Here is a 27,540-nt window from a genome sequence, read left to right on the forward strand (position 1 = left end):
AACCTCCCTGGACGTGGCCGCAAGAGGAAAATTGATGACAAATTGAAGAGACGGATCGTTGGAATTGTATCCAAAGAGCCCAGAGCAACCTCCAAAGAAATTAAAGGTGAACTCCAAGGCCAAGGTACATCAGTGTCAGATCGCACCATTCGTCGTTGTTTGAGCCAAAGTGGACTTCATGGGAGACGACCAAGGAGGACACCACTGCTGAAAAAAACTCATAAAAAAGCCAGACTGGAATTTGCAAAAATGCATGTTGACAAGCCACAAAGCTTCTGGGAGAATGTCCTTTGGACAGATGAGACCAAACTGGAGCTTTTTGGTAAGGCACATCAACTCTATGTTCATAGACTCAAAAACCAAGCATACGAAGAAAAGAACACTGTCCCTACGGTGAAACATGGAGGAGGCTCAGTAATGTTTTGGGGCTGCTTTGCTGCATCTGGCACAGGGTGTCTTGAAAGTGTGCAAGGTACGATGAAATCTGAAGACTATCAAGGCATTCTGGAGAGAAATGTGCTGCCTAGTGTCAGAAAGCTTGGTCTCAGTCGCAGGTCATGGGTCTTCCAACAGGACAACGATCCAAAACACACAGCCAAAAACACCCAAGAATGGCTGAGAGAAAAGCGTTGGACTATTCTAAAGTGGCCTTCTATGAGCCCAGATCTGAATCCCATTGAACATATGTGGAAGGAGCTGAAACATGCCATTTGGAGAAGACACCCATCAAACCTGAGACAACTGGAGCTGTTTGCTCATGAGGAGTGGGCCAAAATACCTGTTGACAGCTGCAGAACGCTCATTGACAAATACAGAAATCGTTTAATTGCAGTGATTGCCTCAAAAGGTTGTGCAACAAAATATTAAGTTATGGGTACCATCATTTTTGTCCAGCCCTATTTCATTAGTTTGTTTTTTTAAATAATTATGTTAATCAACAATTCAAAAGTGATGGCTGATTTTGATTATTTGATTTTCACTAAATTGTTATTTATTGTTACTTTTGTGAGTTTCAAGTGATTTCAGTGAGAATTGTGGGTTTTTCCTTCTTTAACTGAGGGGTACCAACAATTTTGTCCACGTGTGTATGTTTCTCCTCTTAAATGTCATGGTTCTATCTGCTGGATTGATGAAGTTCTGAAAAAGTCCATTAAAAAGTGATAAATCTGGACCCACCTCTATAGACTTCAAGGACCTTGAATGTTCTGAGACTAAACTTAAAGACTGGAAGCAGGAAAGGAGAACATCCCCTGGAGAAAGTTCTAGAGTAGACCTACCTACAACTGGAGAAAGTTCTCGACTAGACCTACCAACAACTGGAGAAAGTTCTAGAGTACACCTACCGACAACTGGAGAAAGTTCTAGAGCAGACCTACTGACAAATGCAGAAAATTCTAGAGTCGACCTACCGAAAGCTGGAGAAAGTTCTAGAGTACACCTACCGACAACTGGAGAAAGTTCTAGAGTAGACCTACCGACAAATGCAGAAAATTCTAGAGTAGACCTACTGACAGCTGGAGAAAGGTCTAGAGTAGACCTACCCACAACTGTAGAAAGTTCTAGAGTAGACCTACCGACAGCTGTAGAATGTTCTAGAGTAGACCTACCGACAACTGGAGAAAGTTCTAGAGTAGACCTACTGACAAATGCAGAAAATTCTAGAGTAGACCTACCGACCGCTGGAGAAAGTTCTAGAGTAGTCCTACCGACAGCTGGAGAAAGTTCTAGAGTAGACCTACCGACAGCTGTAGAATGTTCTAGAGTAGACCTACCGACAACTGGAGAAAGTTCTAGAGTAGACCTACTGACAAATGCAGAAAATTCTAGAGTAGACCTACCGACCGCTGGAGAAAGTTCTAGAGTAGTCCTACCTACAACTGGAGAAAGTTCTAGAGTAGACCTACCGACAGCTGTAGAATGTTCTAGAGTAGACCTACCGACAACTGGAGAAAGTTCTAGAGTAGACCTACTGACAAATGCAGAAAATTCTAGAGTAGACCTACCGACCGCTGGAGAAAGTTCTAGAATAGTCCTACCGACAACTGGAGAAAGTTCTAGAGTAGACCTACCGACAACTGGAGAAAGTTCTAGAGTAGACCTACCGACAGCTGGAGAAAATTCTAGAGTAGACCTACCGACCGCTGGAGAAAGTTCGAGAGTAGACCTACCGACAACTGGAGAAAGTTCTAGAGTAGACCTACCGACAACTGGAGAAAGTTCTAGAGTAGACCTACCGACAGCTGGAGAAAATTCTAGAGTAGACCTACCGACAGCTGTCCAGCTGGATTTCAAGGACCCGGAACTGTGGAAATATCAACACGGTCTCACGGGGATTCGTGAAACTGTTACGTAAATTTTTTGTTTCTTTTTCGTGCGCACCAACACGATTTCGTCATGTTTTTCGTGCCGCTCACCACGAAATGTTTTTCGTGTTGCTCACAACGAAACCTGCTGTGGTAATCACATCTGAAAGTGGATTATACCGGCGGATTCATGACGATCTAAGCTGTCCATCGGCGTATACTGCTTATGTGATTGTGTTTGCGGCCGCCGGCCGCCGGACATTCTTTAAATTCCTATGCAAATTGGTAAGTGTACCACCGGGTTATGGTTAGGTTATGGTTAGGTTATGGTTAGGGTTATGGTTAAGGTTATGGTTAGGGACGATGTCATGCAAAATATAGCGTTGGATTCGCCATGGTTTTACATTAAAAATATAATACACACATTCGTTTGAAATACGTTCTGGGTGGCACGAAAAGTCCGCCGTTTAAAATACATTGGTGTGCATTTCGTGGTGAGCGGCACGAAAAACATGACGAAATCGTGTTGGTGCGCACGAAACCGAAACAAAAATTTACGTAACAGTTTCACGAATCCTCGTGAGATCGGGCTGGAAATATTCACAGTCTGAAGGTAGAACTCTGATCATTGATATAGTTGCTGAAGATGAAGAACCAGATGTTCTGAGGCCTGACTGTTTGTTTCTGTTCTGCTAAATCAGAGTTTTTAATCTGAACTTAATTTGCTTTTTGTGAAAGCTGAAGATGGATTAAATCAAAAGACATTTTAAAAAAAGAATCAAAACTTCTTTATTGCAGAAAACCAATATAGAAACAAACGTAGGTAGAAAAACATTCAGATTTTCTCTTGTTTTAAAAATCTGCTTTACAGGAAACAGGAAACGCTCTTTGGCGCTTCATGTTTGAACTATGTGGTGGCGCTCCATCTCCCTGCACAGTACAGCAGCAGGACGGGACGCTAACATTAGCAACATTCGGCTCAGTTGTAAAGGATCGTTAGCATGTTAGCTATCACCCTAATCCTTGCTAACTTCGGTCAAGAGGCTAACAAATTTAGCTAGTTTTTAAAGTCATTCCAAAAATACAGACAGACATTCAGATATTTTTGGATTCTCTAGCCGTCATTAGCTTTCCACCCTGGACCTCTATGTTCTTGCAAATATCATTTTAAGAATTTCAATTTGCTAGCTGTTAGCTTTTTGACAGATATTTTAGTCTCTCAGTGGTTAGCGGTACCCTTGCTAACACGAGATTTGGTTGGGAGCTAACTTTCAGTCCGAGACCTTTTAAATCTCTCAGTGGTTTGCTACATTCTTGCCAATTTATGGATCGTGGCCAGTAATTATCCATTCTACTTCTTTAGCCACCCAGCTAGCTAGCAGAAATAGATTCAATCTAGAAATGTTTGACGCTTCATTAAATCTAATTTAGCTGGTGAAATGTTCCTGTTAGCTTCTCGTGCTGCTTAGCATGAGGCCAGAAGAGGGCACTACAGATCAGTTTAAAATGGGCCGAGATGAGGGAAATGCATCTGCAAAAATGTACTGGAAAAATACATTCTCTTCATATACACATAAATATAGTTCTGCTGTGCAAACTGCAAGAGTCGAAGCTCAGCGACACGTCAACACATCCAATGTGCTGACAGTCGACTCTATGGCTAAAAAAAACGTACGATTAGTTTGTTTAAAGCACCAAAACTCAACGAACTCAACTGAGAATCAATCAGGAAACATTAATGACATTTGAAGCTTCTTCAATATAAGAATTATGTGAGGAATATGTTTGTTTCAAACGGTTGGTCGGCCATTTTGAACTTTTCAGTCCAAGTGTTAACCTTTGGAGCAGATTAGTAAATATGTTTTGTAGTTTGACTTTTGTTTTCTGGGTCTTTCCTTTTTCTCATGAGGCAGAAGAAGTACAACATCCAGCAGGTTGATGAGATGCAGTAACAAACAGTAGGAAGTCCTCTGAGCCGGTTAAAGCCGGTTACACTGGTCAGCTGCCGGTTAAAAACTGTATGAAAGTGAAGAAATCAACAGAAACAAAATCACAAGACCCCGAAAACTCCTGTGGAGGAAATGTGATCCAACCTTTTGATAAATAACATCTCACAAGTTATGAAAATAGTAATCCAGGGAGCCAGCTTCCCATTCTGTAACACAAAATAAAATATATCTGAGGGACCGAATGATCTCCTGACGACGCTTCATCCTGGATGCTCGATAAATAGTCAAGATGAGGCACATTTGCTATATTTAAAAACTGCTCTCGTTACTAATTCCCTGACAAGTATGTCCTCTACATGTTTTTACAGCTCTGGGTACCACGGCCGAGGGTCCGGCTGGTTCTAAGGACCCTCGCTGCCGGCCCAGCCCAGACCATGGACCTCCTCTCGGGCTTCTCCCAGCATGCCTCTGGGTCCATCTACCATTTTCCGGGGATGGGCGTCCCACACTCGTACCAGGAGACATAGTTGACATGGGAATGTCCTCCAATCTGTCCAAAGTGGACCGGCTCCTGACGGACGGCTCGGTAGAAACCTGGACCAGGAACAACAAGAACTCATGAGGCAAACCTACGCCCAAGATTTTATCATTAAATCTAATAATCTGTCAGATCTGTTCAGGGTTTTACTTTGACATGTGGTCATTTTTGGCTAAAACTAGCAGCAAACAGCTGTCAGAATGACGACAACATCTGGTGAAAGTCAGCTGAAGGTTGTGACTCATCTTGTCTTCAGGGTTAGGCTAGGGGAAGGGTTAGGGCTAACCCTGTCCCAGGAATTGACCTGTTTTAAGGACACTAACCGGGTCGGTTCGGGAGCTGGTCGGCTCTGAGCTGCCTTCCTGTCCGTCCATCCAGGAACGAGTCGACGAACTGACAGTGATCCTCTCCAAAGCCCGTCTGATCTCCGATGTTGTAGAATTTCCCTGCAGGACAGAAGGAAGCGGATCAGCTCCAGGATCAGACTGGAACAGGACCAGAACATCGGCGTCTGTACTTACCATTGAGCGAGTCGCTCAGGTAGATCTTGTACCGCAGCGAGTTGCACAACTGGACGCCCACAAACTTGCGGTACCAGGTTCTCTTCACGTACTGTTTGCCGTGGCAGTCGGAGTACGAGTCGGTCTTGAAGGGGAACTGAGTCCAGATGGCGTCTTTACCTGAAGGTTAAAGAAGGTTTGGATGTTTTGGCAAAGTTTTATCAATACCAAAAACATGAGGACAATGCTGTGGAGGCTAACTCACCTGAAACGTTCTCGCTGACTCGAGGATCCGCTACCAAGAGAACAACAACAACAGACGGTCAACAACTTTGAAACAACAACACTATTTCATGTTTTCTATCAAAAATACTACAGGAACTCGGTTCAGCTTTGACTGCAACATTAGCTTAGAGTGACCAACAAACAGTTAATGTTCTCAAGTTCTATCTAGGAAACACGATAATGGAGAACTTTAGAGAGCAGGAGAAACTGTTGGACGAGAACATCGAGAGAACAGAAAAATGGTGTTAGTTCCTCAGACGGACCTTAAACAGGATCTATATGGATGATTTCTGTGGTTGGAACAAACGTTCAGTCACCACTAAACAACCTTCGAGTTAGCTAGGAAAGTCAGGAATGTAGATTTTAAAGGTCCATCTGGACGAAAGTTTTCAGCTTCAACTGGTTTTATCCAAAGTTGGACGCAACCATGGTGACGTCACCTGTTGGACTGTTGATCGTTAGAAAGAGTCTGGCATCTTGTGTTTTTAAACCAGATGTAACGAGTAAAGTGAGGATCTTACAGAAAACTCGAGGACGTAAAACATCCTCCACTTTAAAGTGTATTTTAGTATGAATCTGACAGCTGAAGGAAAATCATTGTCATCTTAGATTTCTTACTGCCCCCTGCTGGCTGTTAGAAAGTTTCGTCCATGATGAGTTCAGATGTGAGTCCAGGTGAAGGTGTGCTGTTAGACCTGAGCACACCTGAACACACTCGTTCTTTCCTGTCACTCTATTTCTTCAATCTGAAACTAACTCTGTAGTCAACTGTACGCTGAAGATATTCTCATTTACATACACTCAACAAAAATATAAATGCAACACTTTTGTTTTTGTTCCCATTTTTATGAGATGAACTCAAAGATCTGAAACTTTTTCCACATACACATTATCACCATTTCTCTCAAATATTGTTCACAAATCTGTCTAAATGTGTGATAGTGAGCACTTCTCCTTTGCTGAGATAATCCATCCCACCTCACAGGTGTGCCATATCAAGATGCTGATTAGACACCATGATTAGTGCACAGGTGTGCCTTAGACTGCCCACAATAAAAGGAGACTCTGAAAGGTGCAGTTTTATCACAGCACAAGGCCATAGATGTGGTAAGATTTGAGGGAGCGTGCAATTGGCATTCTGACAGCAGGAATGTCAACCAGAGCTGTTGCTGGTGTATTGAATGTTCATTTCTCTACCATAAGCCGTCTCCAAAGGCGTTTCAGAGAATTTGGCAGTACATCCAACCAGCCTCACAACCACAGACCACGTGTAACCACAGCAGCCCAGGACCTCCACATCCAGCATGTTCACCTCCAAGATGGTCTGAGACCAGCCACTGACAGCTGCTGAAACAATCGGTTTGCAGAACCAAAGAATTTCTGCACAAACTGTCAGAAAGCGTCTCAGAGAAGCTCATCTGCTGCTCGTCGTTCTCATGGGGTCTCAACCTGACTCCAGTTCGTCGTCGTAACCGACTTGAGTGGACAAATGCTCACATTGGATGGCGTCTGGCACGTTGGAGAGGTGCTCTCTTCACGGATGAATCCCAGTTTCACTGTTCAGGGCAGATGGCAGACAGCGTGTGTGGTGTCGTGTGGGTGAGCGGTTTTCTGATGTCAATGTTGTGGATGGAGTGGCCCATGGTGGCGGTGGGGTTATGGTACGGACAGGCGTCTGTTATGGACCAAGAACACAGGTGCAATGGCATTTTGAATGCACAGAGATACCGTGACGAGATCCTGAGGCCCATTGTTGTGCCATACAACATGAACATCACCTCATGTTGCAGCAGGATAATGCACGGCCCCATGTTGCAAGGATCTGTACACAATTGTTGGAAGCTGAAAACGTCCCAGTTCTTGCATGGCCAGCAGACTCACCGGACATGTCACCCATTGAGCATGTTTGGGATGCTCTGGATCGGCGTATACGACAGCGTGTACCAGTTCCCCCCAATATCCAGCAACTTCGCACAGATATTGAAGAGAAGAGGAGTGGACCCCCCCCCCCATAAAACCAAACTGCACCTTTCAGAGTGTCCTTTTATTGTGGGCAGTCTAAGGCACACCTGTGCACTAATCATGGTGTCTAATCAGCATCTTAATATGGCACACCTGTGAGGTGGATGGATTATCTCAGCAAAGGAGAAGTGCTCACTATCACAGATTTAGACAGATTTGTGAACAATATTGGAGAGAAATGCTGATATTGTGTATGTGGAAAAAGTTTTAGATCTTGGAGTTCATCTCATAAAAAATGGGATCAAAAACAAAAGTGTTGCGTTTATGTTTTTGTTGAGTGTAGAAGAGGGCTCAGGATGTCAGATCAACTATGACTGGGTGTTTTAGAGTCGCCCCCTGCTGGTGGCTTCATGTGCAGCCTGAGCTCGGTTCTGGTGATGTGAATTAGGTAGAACCGTACCAGACTCGGTGTTGAAGGACACCGGCTCGCTGGGAGGACCTGCACCCAGCTCGTTCTTCGGTTTCACCTTGAACTCATAACTGAGAAACAGAAAAAACGTGAGGATCAGAAAACACTGGAGGAACATTTTGGACCACTCTTTCTCTTTTTATTTTATTGTTCATTAAGAGTTTGGACTGATTGTTGAACAACAAGCAGCTATATTTCAGACATGATGCTCCATGGAACACAGAAGAAGTGTTGAAGTTATATTCAGGTGTACCTAAAAGCGTATTTCCTTGAATTTAGTCTTTTTGATTTTATTTCAGTGTTCTGTGTAATTACAGTTATTTTAAATGTACTGCAGCTAAATCTTCTTGCTTGCATGTCTTTGTGCTAAGCTAGGCTAACAGTTTCCCTCACATTGTACGTTTGTGAAAAGCTCCGTTAACAGTTTCCTTCTCCCCCACATCATGCCTTTGTGCTAAGCTAGGCTAATAGTGTCCCTCCTGATTCCTGCCTTTGTGCTAAGCTAAGCTAACAGTTTCCCTCCACCTCTTGTCTTTCTGCTAGCAAGGTTAACAGTTTCCCTCCACCTATTATCTTTGTGCGAAGCAAAGCTAACAGTTTTCTAACACTTCCTGTTCTTAAGGCCATAAAATTCATTAAATAAAATTAAATCTAAACAGTGGACCATAATATAGAAAAAAGTGCTGAAGAGCTAAAAATGAGCACAATCAACAAACTTTTCCTGATTTCGTTGACAGGTGTGACTCACCTGCTCTCAGGTTTGAGGTTCTCCACAGCGGTGTGCGTCTGGTTGGTGGTCAGGATGGAAACCTGCTCGCCGTCTGGTCCTTTAGCCGTGGAGATCACTTCATACTCTGAGAACCAGCGCAAACAAACTGCTAGTTAGCCAAACACTTAGCTTCTTTGCTAGCTACTGCTACACCTATTGCACCTCCTGCTGAAAGGTGGATATCTCTTGTTCCCACGGAGCTAGGCTAAAAGTTTCCCCCCACTTCCTGTCTTTGTGCTAAGCTAGACTAACAGCTTACACATCTCACATCAAGCTAGAAGTCTCACCTTGTCTGTGTGCTAAGCTATAACAGCTTAATCCTGCTTCCTATCTTTGTGCTAAGTAAGGCAAACAGTTTCTCCTGGCCAATCCTTTGTGCTAAGCTAGGCTAACAGTTTTGTTCCCTGCCTCCAGTCTTGATACTAAACTAGGCTAAAAGTTGCCTCTGTCTTCCAGTCTTTGAACTAAGCTAGCTTAACAGCTTTCCCTGAGCTCCTGTCCTTGTGCTAAGCTATGCTAAGAGTTTCCACCAACCTCCTATGTTTGTGCTAAGCTAACAATTTCCGCACTTCCTGTCCTTGTGCTAAGCTATGCTAACAGCTTCTCCATCTCCTGTCCTTGTGCTAAGCTTTGCTAATAATTGCACCCCCTTCCTATCTTTGTGTTAAGCTGGGCAAACCATTTCCAACTGCCTCTTGCCTTTTTGCTAAAGTAGGCTAAAAGCTTGGCCCTGTCTCTCTGCACTTGTTGCTAAGTTAGGCTAACAAGTGCTCTCCATCTAATGTCTTTGTGCTAAGCTAGCAGTCTCCCAAAGCTCCAGTCTTTAGGCTAAGTTAGGCTAACAATAGACACACCGATGGCTTCCCAAAATGTCATTGCTAACAGTTAGCTTGTAGGTGCTAGTTAGTTAACAGACATGGGTATTCTTCACTTTGCTGAAGGGATGCTAGCAGTTTCCCTCTGCTGTCAGTGTTTGTGCTAAGCTAATGTTAACCTGAAGAGAGTTTTCTGCTGATCTCTGGGTAGAAGTGAAGGTCTGAAGTCAGTCTGACGCTCCTGGTTCCTCTACAACAGGGGTGTCAAGATCCGTTCCTGGGGGGCCACTATCCTGCATGTTTTAGATGTTTCCCTCTTCCAACACAGCTGATTCAAATGATCAGCTCGTTATCAGGCTTCTGCTGAGCTTGATGATAAGCTGATCATTTGAATCAGGTGTGTTGGAAGAGGGAAACATCTAAAACATGCAGGATAGTGGACCTCCAGGAACGGATCTTGACACCCCTGCTCTACAACATTCCAGATGTTCTGCTGGAGGTTCTTACCGGTGGTGTCGTTGTCCGTCTTCTCCCAGTCTAGGATGATGAAGGACGGACATCCCTCCACCGTCACCACCGTCAGGTTGGATGGCGGCGTCCTGGGTGGAGACGTCACGTTGGTCTCGCCGGGTTCGGCCTCGGGGAAGTAGTTGAGGGATGAGGTGATGGAGCAGGGTTCCTCCGGCTTCTTCCCGGTCTGGTAGACGACGTGAGGCGCTGAGGAGGGAGTACAGTTACAGTAGAGGTACTACAGAGGTACTACAGATTTAGTACAGAGTTACAGTAGAGGTATCACAGAGGTACCACAGATTAGCAGTAGAGGTACTACAGAGTTACTACAGAGTAACAGTAGAGGTACTACAGAGTTACTACAGAGTTACAGTAGAACAGAGCTGACTTCTGTTTTGCCTTGTGCTGGTTCTGACTCACCTACGAAGCGTTTCTTTCCCAGGGCGTCAACGTCGGAGGTTGGCTGGGATTTAAAAAGGTCTGAGTCTTCCCAGGATTCCTGTCGAGTCACTGGAGGAACACAGCAGAAGAAGAAACCAGAGAGAGACTGAGAACCTGCAGGAACCTACCGGTGTTCCAACAGGAACCACAGACATGGAGCTTATTAGATCTGATGAACTCCGGTACCTGCGGTTGCCGGGGCGACGGTCGTGGTGTGTTTACGCTCCGGTTTGGTTGGTTTGGCCGTCGCTGCCGGGACTTTGGGCTTCAGGATTGGCAGCTTGTCAGTTTGCTTCAAGTTGTTCACTTTATCTGAAGAAAACAAGAAAAATGAAGAGAGGAGAACTGGCAGGTAGATCAGGTGTTACCTGTCTATACAGGTGTGCTACCATCTATACAGGTGTATTACTGTGTGTACAGGTGTGTTACCATCTATACAGATGTGTTACCATCTATACAGGTGTATTACTGTCTATACAGGTGTGTTTCCTGTGTGTACAGGTGTGTTACCATCTATACAGGTGTGCTACTGTCTCTACAGGTGTGTTATCTGTGTGTACAGGTGTGTTACCATCTATACAGGTGTGTTTCCTGTGTGTACAGATGTGTTACCATCTATACAGGTGTAAGGGCGTCAGTTTGTTTTTAAAAGTGGGGGGGATGGAGACCACAGCACTTTGAGAAAATGTCGAAGAACGGCGGCAAAATGCTACAAGCTGGGCTTGAACTCACAACCACCGCACCAAAGGCGGAGGCTCAAGCTGTTGAACTATCGGTACATACAGGTAGAAGGGTCTGTGGGCCGCTATAGAACTAATTCTCCCGGGCCGAAATTCTGCCCCTGCACGCCTCTGGTCGGAGCTTCCACTTGGCACAGGCGCAAATTTAGCATCTGCGTGTTTTTTTTTTTTTTTTGTTTAACCTCATGAAGGTGTGCTGCGTGTCTGTGTAACTCTCGGCCGAGTGCGGATGGTGCGTTCAGGAGCGTCGGAATTTTCTATACTGCTGAAAATAACTGGGCTTACAACGGCTTACATGTGAAGAACTTGAATGTGTTGGAGACAAAATGACCCCTGACAAAAAGTGGGGGGGACACATCCCCACCGTCCCCCCCCCCCTAAACTGACGCCTATGTGTACAGGTGTGCTACCATCTATACAGGTGTGTTTCCTGTGTGTACAGGTGTGTTACCTGTGTCTCCGGGTTTCCCCACCAGGTTGGGCTTCTTGTTGATCTGAATGGATGGCCTAGCTGGAGATCCTGGACCAAACAGAGCAGATCGGGTTCTCAGCTGTGAAGTTTCCACAGTTTTCTTTTAAATCAGGTAAAAGTTCCTCGTCTCTCTAATCTGCTGGAAAATCAGCTTTTTCACCGAAGCTGCATCTGCTTCCAAACGAGCCTGAAAACACGATCAGTCTCGGTAATTCTATGAGAGTTTCTCAGACGGACCTCCACAACCTGCAGCCAATTAAACCTCCGGCCAAAATTCTTCACAATCAAGGACTTGAACTGAGTCCAGGACTGAAGGGAACAAACGGCAGAAACATGAAGGATGGAGCCCTGAAACATGAAACAACACAGACACATTCCTCCCAATCAGCTGCAGGGGAACGTGTTTGCTGTTCTTTCAGTCTCTGGGTTCTGCTCAAACCTTCTGTTACTGTTGGAAGAAACTCTGATTACAGCAAATGCTGTTGAACTTTCTCTAGAAACTAAACAACAGAAAACTGGCCGAGTCCGGCTTCACGTGACGACTTCTACACAACTCTAAGGCTCGCAGCGTTCACAACCGAGCAACAAACACAATGAAACACAACGAACCACAACAAAAGAGAGGCACCAATCAACAAGGAGATGCAGCAAAACACAAAGAGACATGAGACGCAACAAAACCAGAGATGCAACAAAACCACAAAAAGACGCAACAAAACCACAAAAAGACACAACAAAACTGCAGAAACGCAACGAAACCACAAAGAAACGCAACAAAACCACAAAGATAGGAACGACATGAATGGAAATCGGAAATATTCAGAGCCAAGAATCTGAAATCACAGAATTTAGACTCATCAACTCCCTCAACTCTGCAGCGGATTCTTTTTTCTTTTTTTCCCAACAAGCTTATTTTGTGCAGGAGGTTCGTTTATCGAATTAATTCTGAAAACAGACAGAATCTGTAGAGTTACTACTTTCCGACAGTCCTTGAACTACTCATCATTGACGCGTGGCTCAACCCAGAAAATTAACCAAATCAAAGCTCAAAGTGGAGTAGTGGTTAGCACTGTCGCCTTGCAGGAAGAAGATCCCCGGTTCAAGTCCCGGCCTGGGATCTTTCTGCATGGAGTTTGCATGTTCTCCCTGTGCATGCGTGGGTTTTCTCCGGGTACTCCGGCTTCCTCCCACAGTCCAAAAACATGCTGAGGTTAATTGGTTACTCTAAATTGTCCGTAGGTGTGAATGTGAGTGTGATTGTGTGTCTGTATATGTAGCCCTGTGACAGACTGGTGACCTGTCCAGGGTGTCCCCTGCCTTCACCCGAGTCAGCTGGGATAGACTCCAGCACCCCCATGACCCCAGTGAGGATGAAGCGGTGTATAGAGAATGGATGGATGGATGGATGGATGGATGGATGGATGGATGGATGGATGGATGGAAAGCTCAGAGTTTAAAAAAATAAATAAAAACACTGAACTCGACAAAATCGCAAAATCATAACAGACTCAACCAACAGTCACATGACAAGAAACCAGAGATCCAAAAGATCCATTCAGCACAGAGAAACATCTTCCTACAGCTGACGAGCAGAGAGCAAACATGACCCAATAATGAGGAGAAAAGAGGCCACAATGAGGAAAAATGAGTCAACGATGAACAAACTGGACCCACAGTGAGGAAAAATGAGAACAGAGTGAAAACAAACGAGCCCATAATGGTGTAAAATGAGTCAACAATGAAGAAAACGAGCCAACAGAGAGGATAAATGAGCCCACAGTGAGTAAAAACAAGTCAACAGTGAGTAAAAGTGAGACACTGCGGGAGCTGAGGGGTTAATAAAGAGGAAACAAACAGGAAACTGGAATGAACTTGTTATCTGGATGGAGCTGAAGGTTTCTCTGCTGGTTCTGTGGTGAAGAAAATGAACATGGAGGATGGACTGACGGACGTTAAAGGAACACGGGAACATAGAGTGGACGTTAGCGATCGAACACAGAAGACAGACGGGTCTTTACCGAGTCCAGGTCGGGACCATAAGGCTGGCTTTGGCGGGGAAACGCCCCGGTGGTGCTGCCGGTTTACTGCAGGGAGAGAAGCAGCGTTACGATGGGAAGAACCGACAACCAACCGAGTCCTTCAGACACCAGCAGACGTCATGGTATCCAAGGTTCTAGTTCAACATCTACCAAATATCCAGCTTCAGGTCTGGTTTATTTGGACTTTCACAAAACATCATCTGGACTCGTTTGGTTGTTCAGGTTCATTCAATCAGAAGGAAAGTGTGGAAGTTGAGAACATCACTTTGAGACACATTCAGGATGTAAAGAATGTTAAAACAACATGAAGTGAACAGAAGAACGTTGCTGAGAACCTCCAGATGACTCATTTATAGACTGTCAGTGATGATGGTTGTTTGCATGTTTCATCCAAAACCATTTTCAAACAACAAAAATCAATCAGTCTTTGCACTGAATGTAGCTTCATTAATGACAGACCATCAAACAGTAATCAGATTACTTCTAACAGCAGAGCCTTCTCAGTTCTGGACCTATGGACTGGGTCTATCTATGTCAGCAGGTACAGAAGAAGTCATAGTACCATTAATCAGGAGGTCTAGAAGGAGTCATAGTTCCACTAATCAGGAGGTCTAGAAGGAGTCATAGTACCACTAATCAGGGGGTCTAGAAGAAGTCATAGTACCACTAATCAGAGCTTCCAGATGAAAGTTTGCTGAAGAACATGAGAAGAAGCCTGATGGATGCTGGAGAACTTTGGTCAGATGAAGATCAATGAGTTGGGCTCAGATGGAGTCCAGATGTTTGGTGAGAATTTGACCAGGACTACCACAGTGGATGCATGGTCCTGACAGTGAAGAAGTGTGACGGTGAACTTTTAATTTTACCATCAGAACAAATACTGTCCTACTTCGCAGTAATCTGATTACTGTGAGGTGATTCCGTTTGGAAACAGTTGGTGTTTATGTGATTCTTGGAGAATAAACCTGGAACTCAGTCAGAAAACAGTATCAGAAACAGGAAGTACAGAAACAGGAAGTATGGGGAGGTTTACCCCCGAGTATCCCTGAGGTCGGGGAGGAGCTACTGGGCCGTCTGATGCCCTTAGAGAAGGGAAAGAGGGGCTTTCTGACTGGAGGCCTCATCGATCCAACCATGGATGCTGCCGGGTCGAAGGGCTGTAAAGTCAGCGCCGGGTTCCTGCTGGAACCTAAGAGATGAGAAAGTTCCCCAGTTACAGTCTGGTCTGGTCTTTAGGCCGGTAGAGAAGCGAGCTGCAGCAGCCTGAGCAGTTAGTGATGGACCATGAGGTTTAAATGGTGGATGAACGGATGAACGGATGAGCGCCACAACATGTGAAAGGGCAGTCATTGAAGCTGCTGATGGCTTTGGGCACCATGACTGGCAGATTGTGCTGCATGCAGATGGAACGCAGCTGTCCTGTGGACAGAAACGGTACTGCAGGTTTGACTGGAAGCTGCCTGGAAGCTCGAGGGAACAAAACGGATGAACAGCAGACAGGAGAAGAGCGAGCAGAGGCAGCAGGTTGGAGGTCTTTATTACCCCAGCTGTTAGCTCTGGCTCTCTCATTGGCAAACGCTGATCCCAGCAGCGAGGAGCCGTCCTGTGACTGGCTGAAAGCTGTGAGGGAAAAAGAAGGTTGAACTCCACAGAACTCAGACAAGTTCACTTTCAGAGACGACCTGTTGGATTAAAACCAGAAAACGTTTGAGGAGGTTACATGGAAACACTGTGAAAAGTGAAATATTCGGTCAGACTTTTTGCAGATGACACTCTTGTTTCTGTAGACGTCCTTTAATTGAAAATGTAAAATTTTAAAAATGAGTATGACCAAAATCTACATTACATTATACTTTCAAATCCAGAAAATGTAAAAACAGACATTTTCTCAGACATTTTGTTAATACTTTGGGAAATTTTAATCAATGTTTTTGGACATATGTTATTGATTATTACTTCACTGATACTCTAAGAAAGGTTTGTAAAACCACAGATAAACATCAGCGGAGGGAGAATGAGCACCTTTAACTTGGTTAAACTTTGAAGTTTACAACAGTTTAGTACTAAATGTGCGACTCTTTCCAGATGACACTCTTGCTTCTATAGAAGTCCTGCAGACTTTTGTTGAAAATGTTTGATTTTAAAAACAACTGACCACAAATAAATTGCCCTTTCAAACCTAGAAAGTGTAAAAAAAACAGATGAAATGACTTTATTTTTACTTTAAAAGGCTTTTAAACTCTATGTCATCACCAGTGGGGGAAAGGTGTAAATTACCACCTTAAACTCCGTCTAACATTTAAAACAGCAGTTTGGTCCTACAAGTGCGACTGTTTGCAGACGACACGGTTCATTTTGTAGAAGTCCTTCAGGCATTTCTTCAACAAAAACCTAAAATCTACAAAATGTAAAAATACTGTGTATCATTTTGTCAATTTTCTTCGTACAATTTATAATTATGTTTCAACAATTCATTCATATTTTGGACATTTTAGAAATTATGTCTTATATTTTATTATTATTATTTTTTAATTAATATATTTTGATATACTTTTCGACAATAGTGTTTTACAGACGTTTTATTAACATTTTGGGATATTTTAGTCAACGTTTTTGAATATATATTATGGATTATTACTTCACTGATACTCTAAGAAAGTTTTGTAAATCCACAGATAAACCTCAGTAGAAAGAAGGTAAAATTTATCACCTTTAACTTTGTTCAGCTTTGAAGTTTAAAACAACAGTTTGGTACTAAAAGTGTGTCCGTTTGCAGATGACACTCTAATTTCCATTAAAGTAACAGAACCTTCTAATGAACAAAGCATGCTCTTATTTAGACTCATCTTTTTAAAAAGTAAATTCTGCATTTTTAAAAGTCACTAAAGCTGTTTGAAGGTGACTTTTCAGAGACATGAGGTGGTAAATGTGTGAAAACAAACAGCAGCTTGGTGTTAAAAGTGCGCGTCTTTGCAGATAACACTATTTTATATTAAAGCAACAGAACCTTTTAATGAACAAACTGTCGGTTTCAAAAAGTTCTAACTCAGGATTTGTCTTTTTAAAAGTAACTTTTGCATTTTTAAAATCGATTAAAGCTGTTTGAAGGTGACTTTTCAGAGAAACAAGGAGGTAAATGTGTGAAAAGAAACAGCAGCTTGGTGCTAAAAGTGCAACTGCTTGCAGATGTTGTTCTAAATGTTTTGGAGATAAAGCATCGCTGCTTTAAACACCAAACGTAGATGTTGTTGACCAGGAAACTCCCAGGAAAAGGCGACAGAAGAAGAAAAGGAAAGTTTGGTGATTTACCAGCAGTGTTTTGATTCTTCTCGGGTTCGCTAGAGGGCGTCTTAGTGGTCTGGACAGGAAGCGGTTCGCCGTCAGAGGGGATTTTATAAAGGGGGGTGGTGGTGGTAGGCGGGGCTTTGGTGGGCAGGAAGTGGGGGAGGGCAGGAGTGGGCAGGTCCACCGGCTGGTCCGGGTCGGTTCTAACAGAGTTCCCTTTGTCTGGAGCGACAGAGTACAGAAGAACCGAGATCTCAGGACTCAAAGCAACAAGCTGAAGCTTCTTCTGACAGCTTGAGTTCAACTTTATGGTCCTCATCGTTTATTTAAACCTCGATTCTGACAAACTTGTGAGAATCTGCAGGTTTCAGAGTCAGTCTGCCTTTAAAAACCTCCAAAACGACACTTTTTATCAGAAAGGAACCATATAAACAGAGAGCTTTAGACTTTTAGGCGGTTCTTGTCTCTGGTTCCGTCAGTAAAATGAAACAAATCTGACACTAAAATCTGAATTTTTCTTGTTAGAAATGCACAAAAAAATTAAACCAGATTCTGTAAAAAATAAAATGAAAAATAAAGATTCTGACTGACTCAGCTGTGGCCAATCAGAGTAGAGAAAAGATGAAGTTCAAAACCATCTTAAATGACCCAAAATGTGCTAACTGACACAAAAACTGTAATTCTAAACAAATTTCAAATCATTCTGGACAATTTTTGTGTGAATTTGAAGATTGCTTTGGTTTTGTGATGGTTTCATCTGGACTCACTGGATAATTCAAACAATTGTAAACACATTGGATCAATAAAAAATGAAGCAAATTTGAGGAAAAATAGGTCCACAGTGGCTTAAAACATGACAGGAGTTTGGTTCTTTCTGCGTTTTGTGGTATTTCTGGTGTCACATTGAGGTTTTTTCAAAGACAGCAGCTCAGGTTTCAAACAGAAAACTTTGGTTTTGGTCCTGACGATCTCAGAAACACAGAAGAGGAAACTTTGAACTGTGCAGAGCGTCTTGTGTCGGATGAAGCCGACAGCGTCTGCGACTGAACCTCATGCTGACTGACTCCATGCAGACTGAAGGACAGCAGGAGGACTGAAGGAAGCTCCTCTGAGACCATCTTAAAGAACCTTCTACTGAGGTAAAACCAAACTTTAACCATAAAACCTCAACTACAAAGAATTAATTAGTCTGAAATGTTGTTGTTTGGTTCAATAAGTCAACTGTAGCTCAAACATCCTTTAAAAACTGTGACTAAAGTATTTAAAACAAAGACTTGTGGTAAAAATGAAGAACTCTGAAGATTAAAACTGTCGACCCAAATGAACTGGATCAATAGGAAGTCAGTGAGAGGAGAAAATAAAAGTTTCCTGAGGCCAATGATCTGCTATTAATAAAACTGTTTATGAACCAAGGATTTATCATGTTCATTAATTTAATGGTTAATCTGAATGTCAACAACTAAAGCTGGTCTCAGATCAGAGCTGACAGAACACAAGAAGAAGAAGGAGAAGAAGTAGGAGGAGGAGAAGAAGAAACACAAGAAGAAGAAGGAGAAGATGATGAAGAAGAAGAAGGAGGAGGAACATGGCGGCTGGACGCTGAAGCGAGGCGTCGGTCACATGACCGGTTTGTCGTCGCGGTGGGCGGGGCAACGTGAACTTACTGGCGACCTCATCGGCGACATCATCGACTTTCTAACTGGGCTCATGCCAACATGCAGCCAATCAGAGCGGGCTCTGGCTGCTGGCCCCGCCCCCTCAGCCAAGCAGGTAAACTAGAGCTAGAGACGTTACCGAGCGGCGCCGAGCGAGGCGGCGACGGCTGGACCGAGCTTTCCTGTCGAATCTCTGGCGGCGCTGTGGAAACAACACGGTCAGAAAGAGAAGAAGAAGGAGGAGAACCAGGAGAACTCCTCCAGAAACAACAGAACAGGATAATCACCAAAGGACGGGCGCAGCGCTCCGGGGGAAACCGGGCTTCTTCAGAACCGTGGACAGCCGAGGCCTCGTCCCGTTATGGAGAGCTGCAAACAGGAAACACAAGAAGAAGAAGAACAGAAAGTCCTGCTGCTGCTCTGGAGAACCAAAGAACCAAACAGAACACAAGGAAGGAGAACATCTGGATCTGCTGAGGAGTCTGAAGGACGAGAAGAAGGAAATAAAACAGTAGAAGAAGAAGAAAGAGAAAACAACAACAAAGAGTAGACAAGAACAAACAAGAGCAGAAGAAGTAGGAGTTGTAGATCTTCAGAGTGTTCTAGTCTATCAGTCTGAGAGATTCCAGGAAGAAAAGAAACAGAGATCATTTTGAGGAATATCGGTTCTTACCAGGACGAGGAGGGAAGAAGGCATGAGGCTTCTGAAAAACACAGAAAATCTGCTTCAGCATCTAGAAGAACCTCACAGAGCAGAGAAGGTCTATAGAACCAGACTAGACAGAGACTACAGCTCCCAGAGTGCACTGCTCTGAGATGTTCTGTGGTTTGTTTAAGGTTGAATAAACGTTTCATGAAGATGACGGTCAGCAGGTCACTTACCAGCGGCTTGGCCAGAGGATTACGCAGCTTGTATGGCTTCTGAGCGTTTTTATCTGAAAAAAAGATGAAAGAAACCAGATCAGGGCACAAAAAAGGATGCAAAACAACTTAAAGTGAAGTAAAACACCTCACATTGGAGTAAACAACCACAAACTATTGTATAACAATTAAAGGTGACGTAAAGAACTGCAAATGGACATAAAACACTACAAACTGACATAAAAGAACTACAAACTGAGGTTTAAAGTCCAGTCTAAAGAGTAAACCTCTAGAACTTGAAGAATTTGAAGTATAAAGTCCAGTTTAAACCTCTAGAACTTGGAGACCTTACTGGCCATGTTGGTGTTGTGGACCACCGGTTTGCTCCACATCCCGCTCTGGTCATCTTTGTTGGATCGGACGCCGAACTCATACGGAGTGTTGGGCTTCAGGTTGTCAATGACGGTGTCGCTGGTGGGGCAGGTCTGGTAGATCCACTTCCTGTTCCTCTCCCTGTAGCGGATGGTGTAGAACCTGAAGGACAACAGAACAAACACCTGAATGTGCTGGAGCTACTGGAGGTGTTCCTCAGGGTTCCACCGTCAGTCCTCTACCTGTTTAGTTCAATGGTTTGGTTATTTGGTTCTATTACTCTACAAACTAGAAAAACAAGTCACCCTAACCCTATAAGTCTTGAGGTGTTTCTCCAGGTTCTATCCCATCGGTCCTCTACACATTTAGTTCAATGGTTTAGTTTCGTTACTCTACAAACTGTAGAAAACAACTAACCATAATCCTGAAAGTCATGAGGTGTTCCTCTGGGTTCTTGTGTCATTCTTCTATATTTATAATTGACGTCACTGAAGCCTTCCAAAATAAACCAAATGCAGAAAAGTTTGCAAGTAAAACTTTCACTAAACTTCTAACGCATGAAAACTAACAGTTCTGTAACACAACTTGTAGTTTTATTACGTTAGTTCTAGACACTACTATACATTATGTTGTAGTTGATTTCCATTATATTGAGGTTCTTTTCCATAATTTTGTAGTTGTTTTTCATTATTTTCTTGTTATTTGACATTATTTTGTCGTTCTTTCCATCTACTCGAAGTGGATTTACGCGGCAGGAATCTCTCATTCATCACATGTTCCTGATAAAAGCGTCCCACAGTCGACAGGATGTTGTTGCTGTTTCAAAAGTCAAACATGGAAACGAGTCTGAGACGTTCAGAGAGAAGCTAACTCGGTTTTTATGTTGGAATAATTTTCCTCTGACAGAATAATGAGGCTTCATGCCATCCAGCTGGATTCTGATCTGCAGGCTCATTAGAGAAGAAGCTCTTCCAAGAAAACTGGATGATCAGCAGAGTCGAAGCTGAAGCGTGATAATTGTGTTACAGTAAAGCAGGTTGTGTTCGTTTTACATGTTGTTGTTGTTACGAAATGAGCTGGAAAACAAGCGGTAAATCAGCCAAAGAGTGAAGCTGCTGCAGCTGCAGAGAAGAAGCAGGAACAAGAAACTGTCGATGACCAAACGTTCCTGAAAAGTCGTCACTTCATCTCTGAAGCTGTTGCAGCGTCTTCATCCGTGTGGTTTCTCTTTGCCGTGACCTCTCAGCGTGGAAACATGGAGGCCCAGGAGTGTGCTGTTAACTCTGGCATCCAAATGGTGGCGGTGTTCAGCTCTAAGGGTGGCAGAGACAGTCAGGGTTCCAGAGACTTCTCCAGCTGGAACAGAGCCGGCATCGCAGCAGTGAAAAATCTCTCAACATGCCCTCGGAGATTCAAAGACCAGCTTTAAGAGTTAAGGACGTCCAAATATACACAGAAAAAACACACAAAGAGAGACTGAAAACCTGAAAACCTTCATGTTCAGACAACGTCCTGCTGCCTGGAGACGGATTGATGAGGAACATGTGAGGAACAGGAAGTTTCTGCTACACAAGTCTAACACAAGTAGATCGGAAAAACAACCACATCGATAAAAACAACTACAGATTCATGAAACAACCACACTGTTTCTCACAAACCCAAGTAAAACTACTACAAAACTGAAGTAAAACAACTTACAAACTGAAGTAAATACAACTACAAGTTGAAGTAAAACAACTACAAAGTGAAGTAAAGCAATTACAAACTGCAGTAAAAGAACTGTAAACTGACAGGAAAGAACTACAAAGTGAAGTGAAACAACTACAAACTAAAGTAAAACATCTACAAAGTGAAGCAGTATTTAATAATATAGTTCTGGTAGATAAATGAGGTTCTGATAGATGAATCGAGGATTCTGGTAGATAAATGAGGTTCTGATAGATAAATGAGGTTCTGATAGATGAATAAGGATGTGGGAGATAAATGAGGTTCTGGCAGATAAATGAGGCTTCTGGTAGATAAATGAGGTTCTATTAGATAAATGAGGTTCTGGTAGATGAATGAGGTTCTATTAGATGAATGAGGTTCTGATAGATAAATGAGATTCTGGTAGATAAATGAGGTTCTAGTAGATAAATGAGGTTCTATTAGATAAATGAGGTTCTATTAGATAAATGAGGTTCTGGTAGATGAATGAGGTTCTGGTAGATAATGAGGTCCTGGTAGATAATGAGGTTCTATTAGATAAATGAGGTTCTGGTAGATAAATGAGGTCCTGGTAGATAAATGAGGTTCTGGTAGATAATGAGGTTCTGGTAGATAAATGAGGTTCTGGTAGATAAATGAGACTTCTATTAGATGAATGAGGTTCTGATAGATGAATGAGGTTCTATTAGATGAATGAGGTTCTGATAGATAAATGAGATTCTGGTAGATAAATGAGGTTCTAGTAGATGAATGATGGTTCTGATTGATAAATGAGATTCTGGTAGATAAATGAGGTTGCTGGTAGATAAATGAGGTTCTATTAGATAAATGAGGTTCTGGTAGATGAATGAGGTTCTGGTAGATAAATGAGGTCCTGGTATGATAATGAGGTTCTATTAGATAAATGAGGTTCTGTAGATAAATGAGGTCCTGGTAGATAAATGAGGTTCTATTAGATAAATGAGGTTCTGATAGATAAATGAGGTTCTAGTAGATGAATGAGGTTCTGATAGTAATTGAGATTCTGGTAGATAAATGAGGTTCTGGTAGATAAATGAGGTTCTATTAGATAAATGAGGTTCTATTAGATAATGAGGTTCCTGGTAGATGAATGAGGTTTCTGGTAGATAAATGAGGTCCTGGTAGATAAATGAGGTTCTAAGTAGATGAATGAGGTTCTGATAGATAATGAGATTCTGGTAGATAAATGAGGTTCTGGTAGATAAATGAGGTTCTGGTAGATAAATGAGGTTCCTATTAGATGATGAGGTTCTGATAGATGAATGAGGTTCTATTTAGATGAATTGAGGTTCTGATAGATAAATGAGATTCTGGTAGATAAATGAGGTTCTAGTAGATGAATGAGGTTCTGATAGATAAATGAGATTCTGGTAGATAAATGAGGTTCTAGTAGATGAATGAGGTTCTGATTGAATAAATGAGATTCTGGTAGATAATGAGGTTCTGGTAGATAAATGAGGTTCTATTAGATAAATGAGGTTCTGGTAGATGAATGAGGTTCTGGTAGATAAATGAGGTCTGGTAGATAAATGAGGTTCTATAGATAAATGAGGTTCTGGTAGATAAATGAGGTCCTGGTAGATAAATGAGGGTTCTATTAGATAAATGAAGGTTCTGGTAGATAAAATGAGGTTCTGATAGATAAATGAGATTCTGGTTAGATAAATGAGGTTCTAGTAGATGAATGAGGTTCTGATAGATAAATGAGATTCTGGTAGATAAATGAGGTTCTGGTAGATAAATGAGGTTCATTAGATAAATGAGGTTCTGGTAGATGAATGAGGTTCTGGTAGATAAATGAGGTCCTGGTAGATAAATGAGGTTCTAGTAGTGAATGAGGTTCTTGATAGATAAATGAGATTCTGGTAGATAAATGAGATTCTGGTAGGATAAATGAGGTTCTGGTAGATAAATGAGATTCTGGTAGATAATGAGGTTCTATTAGATGAATGAGGTTCTGATAGATAAATGAGATTCTGGTAGATAAATGAGGTTCTGGTAGATAAATGAAGGTTCTGGTAGATAAATGAGGTTCTATTAGATGAATGAGGTTCTGATAGATAAATGAGGTTCTGATAGATAAATGAGATTCTAGTAGATAAATGAGGTTCTATTAGATGAATGAGGTTCTGATAGATAAATGAGGTTCTGGTAGATAAATGAGGTTCTATTAGATGAATGAGGTTCTGATAGATGAATGAGGTTCTGGTAGATAAATGAGGTTCTGACCCGTCCTCCAGACACTCGTTCATGATGTTCCCATCGTAGGGGGTCTTCAGGTGGTTCCCCCAGGACAACAGAACGCTGTGGGGGCTCACAGAAACCGATTCACCAGGTGCAGAGGCTTCTCCCAGGTTCACTTTACCTGTTGACAGGTCAGAACGTTGTTCTTCAGGAACAAGAACGTCTGTGCTGCAGATAATGAAAGTTCAAATCTCCATGGTTACCTGTGCAGTGTTTCTTCATGTCGTTGGCTGGGATTGGCTGGACGGCCACAGGTACTTGGGCTCAGCGTCTGCAACCAAACCAGGTTCTGGTGAGTTCTACTTGTTTCCACAAGGTTCTACATGTGTCTATAAGTTGCCACATAAATTTCTACAGGTTCATGTAAGGTTCTACAGGTTTATTTAGGGTTCTACAAGTTAATTTAAAGCTCCACAGGTTTCTTAAGGTTCTACAGGTTTCTATTAAGTTCTACAGGTTTATTTAAAGTTCTACAGGTTTCTTTAAAGCTCTACAGGTTTCTATAAGGTTCTACAGGTTTCTATTAAGTTCTACAGGTTTATTAAAGTTCTACAGGTTCTTTAAAGTTCTACAGGTTTCTTAAAGCTCTACAGGTTTCTGTAAGTTCTACAGTTTTCTTTAAAGCCTACAGGTTTCTATAAGGTTCTACAGTTTTCTTTAAAGCTCCACAGGTTTCTTTAAAGTTCTACAGTTTCTTTAAAGCCTCTACAGGTTTCTGTAAGGTTCTACAGGTTTCTATTAAGTTCTACAGGTTTCTATAAGGTTCTACAGTTTTCTTTAAAGCTCCACAGGTTTCTATAAGTTCTACAGGTTTCTTATAACGTTCTACAGGTTTCTATAAGGTTCTACAGGTTTCTATTAAGTTCTAACAGGTTTATTTAAAGTTCTATACAGTTTTCTTTAAGCTCTACAGGTTTTCTATAAGGTTCTACAGGTTTCTATAAAAGTTCTACAGTTTCTATAAGGTTCTACAGGTTTCTATTAAGTTTCTAGCAGGTTTCTATAAGGTTCTATCAGTTTTCTTAAAGCTCCACAGGTTTCTATAAGGTTCTACAGGTTTCCTATAAAGTTCTACAGGTTTCTATAAGGTTCTACAGGTTCTATTAAGTTCTACAGGTTTCTTTAAAGCTCTACAGGTTTCTTTAAAGCTCTACAGGTTTCTATAAGGTTCTACAGTTTTCTTTAAAGCTCTAAACAGGTTTCTATAAGGTTCTACGTTTTCTTTAAAGCCTACAGGTTTCTATAAGGTTCTACAGGTTTCTATAAAGTTCTACAGGTTCTATAAGGTTCTACAGTTTTCTTTAAAAGCTCTACAGCTTTCTTTAAAGCTCCACAGGTTTCTATAAGGTTCTACAGCTTTTCTTTAAAGCTCTACAGGTTTCTATAAGGTTCTAAACAGTTATTCTTTAAAGCTCTACAGCTTTCTTTAAAGCTCCACAGGTTTCTATAAGGTCTACAGCTTCTTTAAAGCTCTACAGGTTTCTATAAGATTCTACAGTTTTCTATAAAGCTCCACAGGTTTCTATAAGGTTCTACAGGTTTCTATAAAGTGCTACAGGTTTCTATAAGGTTCTACAGTTTTCTCTTAAAGCTCTACAGCTTTCTTTAAAGCTCCACAGGATTCTATAAGGTTCTACAGCTTTCTTTAAAGCTCCACAGGTTTCTATAAGGTTCTACAGCTTTCTTTAAAGCTCTACAGGTTTCTATATAGGTTCTACAGCTTTCTTTAAAGCTCTACAGGTTTCTATAAGGGTTCTACAGCGTTTCTTTAAAGCTCTACAGGTTTCTTTAAAGCTCCAAGGTTCTATAAGGTTCTACAGGTTTCTATAAGGTTCTACAGCTTTCTTTAAAGCTCTACAGGTTTCTATAAAGGTTCTATCAGCTTTCTTTAAAGCTCCACAGGTTTCTATAAGGTTCTACAGTTTTCTTAAAAGCTCTACAGGTTTTCTATATAAGTTCTACAGGTTTCTATAAGGTTCTACCAGTTTCTATAACAGACGTCTTTTTTTGTTCTTCAGGAGAACAAACTCTCTTGTTATCTCTCTTGGTATTTCAGGAATTCTTCTTGTTTGTTTTTTTCTAACTAATCGTCCTCCAGCTGTTTCTCCTAAAACACCTGACAGGAAGCTCCATTTATGTCCATCGCTCAACAGGTGGAACAAGCCCGCCCTCTGATGACATCATTGCCTTCACCTGAGCTTTTCTCTCTGCTGTTGGGTTTTTTAATGACTTTTAAAAGCAAAGTGACATAAAATACTACCAACTACTGTAAAATACTACAAACTACTGTAAAATACTACAAAGTACTGTAAAATATGACAAACTACTGTAAAATACTACAAAGTACAGTAAAATATTAAACTACTGTAAAATACTACAAACTACTGTAAAATACTACAAACTACAGTAAAATATTAAACTACTGTAAAATACTACAAACTACTGTAAATATGACAAACTACTGTAAAATACTACAACGTACAGTAAAATATTAAACTACTGTAAAATACTACAAACTACAGTAAATATTAAACTACTGTAAAATACTACAAACTACTGTAAAATACTACAAACTACTGTAAATATGACAAACTACTGTAAAATACTACAAAGTACAGTAAATACTACAAACTACTGTAAAATACTACAAACTACAGTAAAATATGACAAACTACTGTAAAATACTACAAACTACTGTAAAATACTACAAACTACTGTAAAACACTACAAACTACAGTAAAATATTACAAACTACTGTAAAATACTACAAACTACAGTAAAATATGACAAACTACATTAAAACATTACAAACAATGATGATAAAAGGGAACTGGCCTTTAGAGCTCTCTGAACGAGTCAAGTTTAATTGGTCTTCTCGTGGGTTCCGATATTTAGGAATTATTATTACCTCGGATATTTCTCAGTGTACAGGGCAAACGATGGGAAAACTGATTGATCAAATTCAACAAAGATTTACAAGATGGGAAATTTGCACTTCCTTTTTTGGAAGAATCGTGAAACTGTCAGAATGAATGTTCTTCCCAGGCTGCTAATCTGTTTTTGTCCCTTCCTATTTGGATCCCTCAAAAAACTTTAAAAAGATACATAAAAGGATTTCTACATTCATTTGGCAACAAAAGAAACCCAGAGTTAAATTTTCTCAGCTGACCAGTAGTAAGCCCATGGAGGTCTTAATTTACCAAACTTACATCTATACTACTGGGCGGAGGGATGGATAAACAGAGTGCAGAAACTACATGGTTATCATTGGAACAAAGTTCATGCCCTGGATTTTCACTGCAGGCTTATGCGCTCTGTTTAAAAGAGACGCGGCATCAGTACAAAATTTCTAATATTTGGATGAACTTACACTCAAAAAGCGTTGAGCAGTATTAGGAAAAAAGATTAACGCACCTCAGTCTATATCTAGGGCTATAAAAAATTCTCAAATCATAGACTTTTACCAGGACAAGTAGATTCAAGGTTCCATGAATGGGAAGGGAAGGGTCTCAGTTTTATAGATGATTTATTCGAGGGGGACATTTGAAGTCCTTTAGTCAGATCCAGAAGGAGTCTGGTTTGATTTCTTCAGATTTTTATAGA

At 41.7% G+C, this 27,540-nt stretch overlaps 1 protein-coding gene across 1 annotated transcript in view; it reads right to left on the reverse strand.

Moving 5' to 3' along the window:
- Positions 1 to 3,067: 3,067 nt before the first annotated feature.
- LOC110967986 (target of Nesh-SH3-like) overlaps positions 3,068 to 27,540 on the reverse strand; it is a 40,046-nt gene continuing 15,573 nt past the window's right edge. Inside the window, 22 exon segments of the mRNA XM_051942329.1 lie at positions 3,068 to 4,846; positions 5,114 to 5,236; positions 5,312 to 5,470; positions 5,556 to 5,585; positions 7,998 to 8,077; positions 8,755 to 8,860; positions 10,098 to 10,307; positions 10,521 to 10,610; positions 10,728 to 10,853; positions 11,733 to 11,801; positions 13,772 to 13,837; positions 14,826 to 14,981; positions 15,335 to 15,412; positions 17,102 to 17,337; positions 18,872 to 18,934; positions 19,020 to 19,101; positions 19,406 to 19,436; positions 19,615 to 19,667; positions 19,946 to 20,127; positions 23,923 to 24,058; positions 24,141 to 24,188; positions 24,191 to 24,208. Coding sequence (XP_051798289.1) covers positions 4,731 to 4,846; positions 5,114 to 5,236; positions 5,312 to 5,470; positions 5,556 to 5,585; positions 7,998 to 8,077; positions 8,755 to 8,860; positions 10,098 to 10,307; positions 10,521 to 10,610; positions 10,728 to 10,853; positions 11,733 to 11,801; positions 13,772 to 13,837; positions 14,826 to 14,981; positions 15,335 to 15,412; positions 17,102 to 17,337; positions 18,872 to 18,934; positions 19,020 to 19,101; positions 19,406 to 19,436; positions 19,615 to 19,667; positions 19,946 to 20,127; positions 23,923 to 24,058; positions 24,141 to 24,188; positions 24,191 to 24,208 — 2,258 coding nt within the window. The 3' untranslated portion in view covers positions 3,068 to 4,730.

Source organism: Acanthochromis polyacanthus, chromosome 22, assembly GCF_021347895.1.
Source record: "Acanthochromis polyacanthus isolate Apoly-LR-REF ecotype Palm Island chromosome 22, KAUST_Apoly_ChrSc, whole genome shotgun sequence".
In the NCBI taxonomy this organism is placed as follows: Eukaryota; Metazoa; Chordata; class Actinopteri; family Pomacentridae; genus Acanthochromis; species Acanthochromis polyacanthus.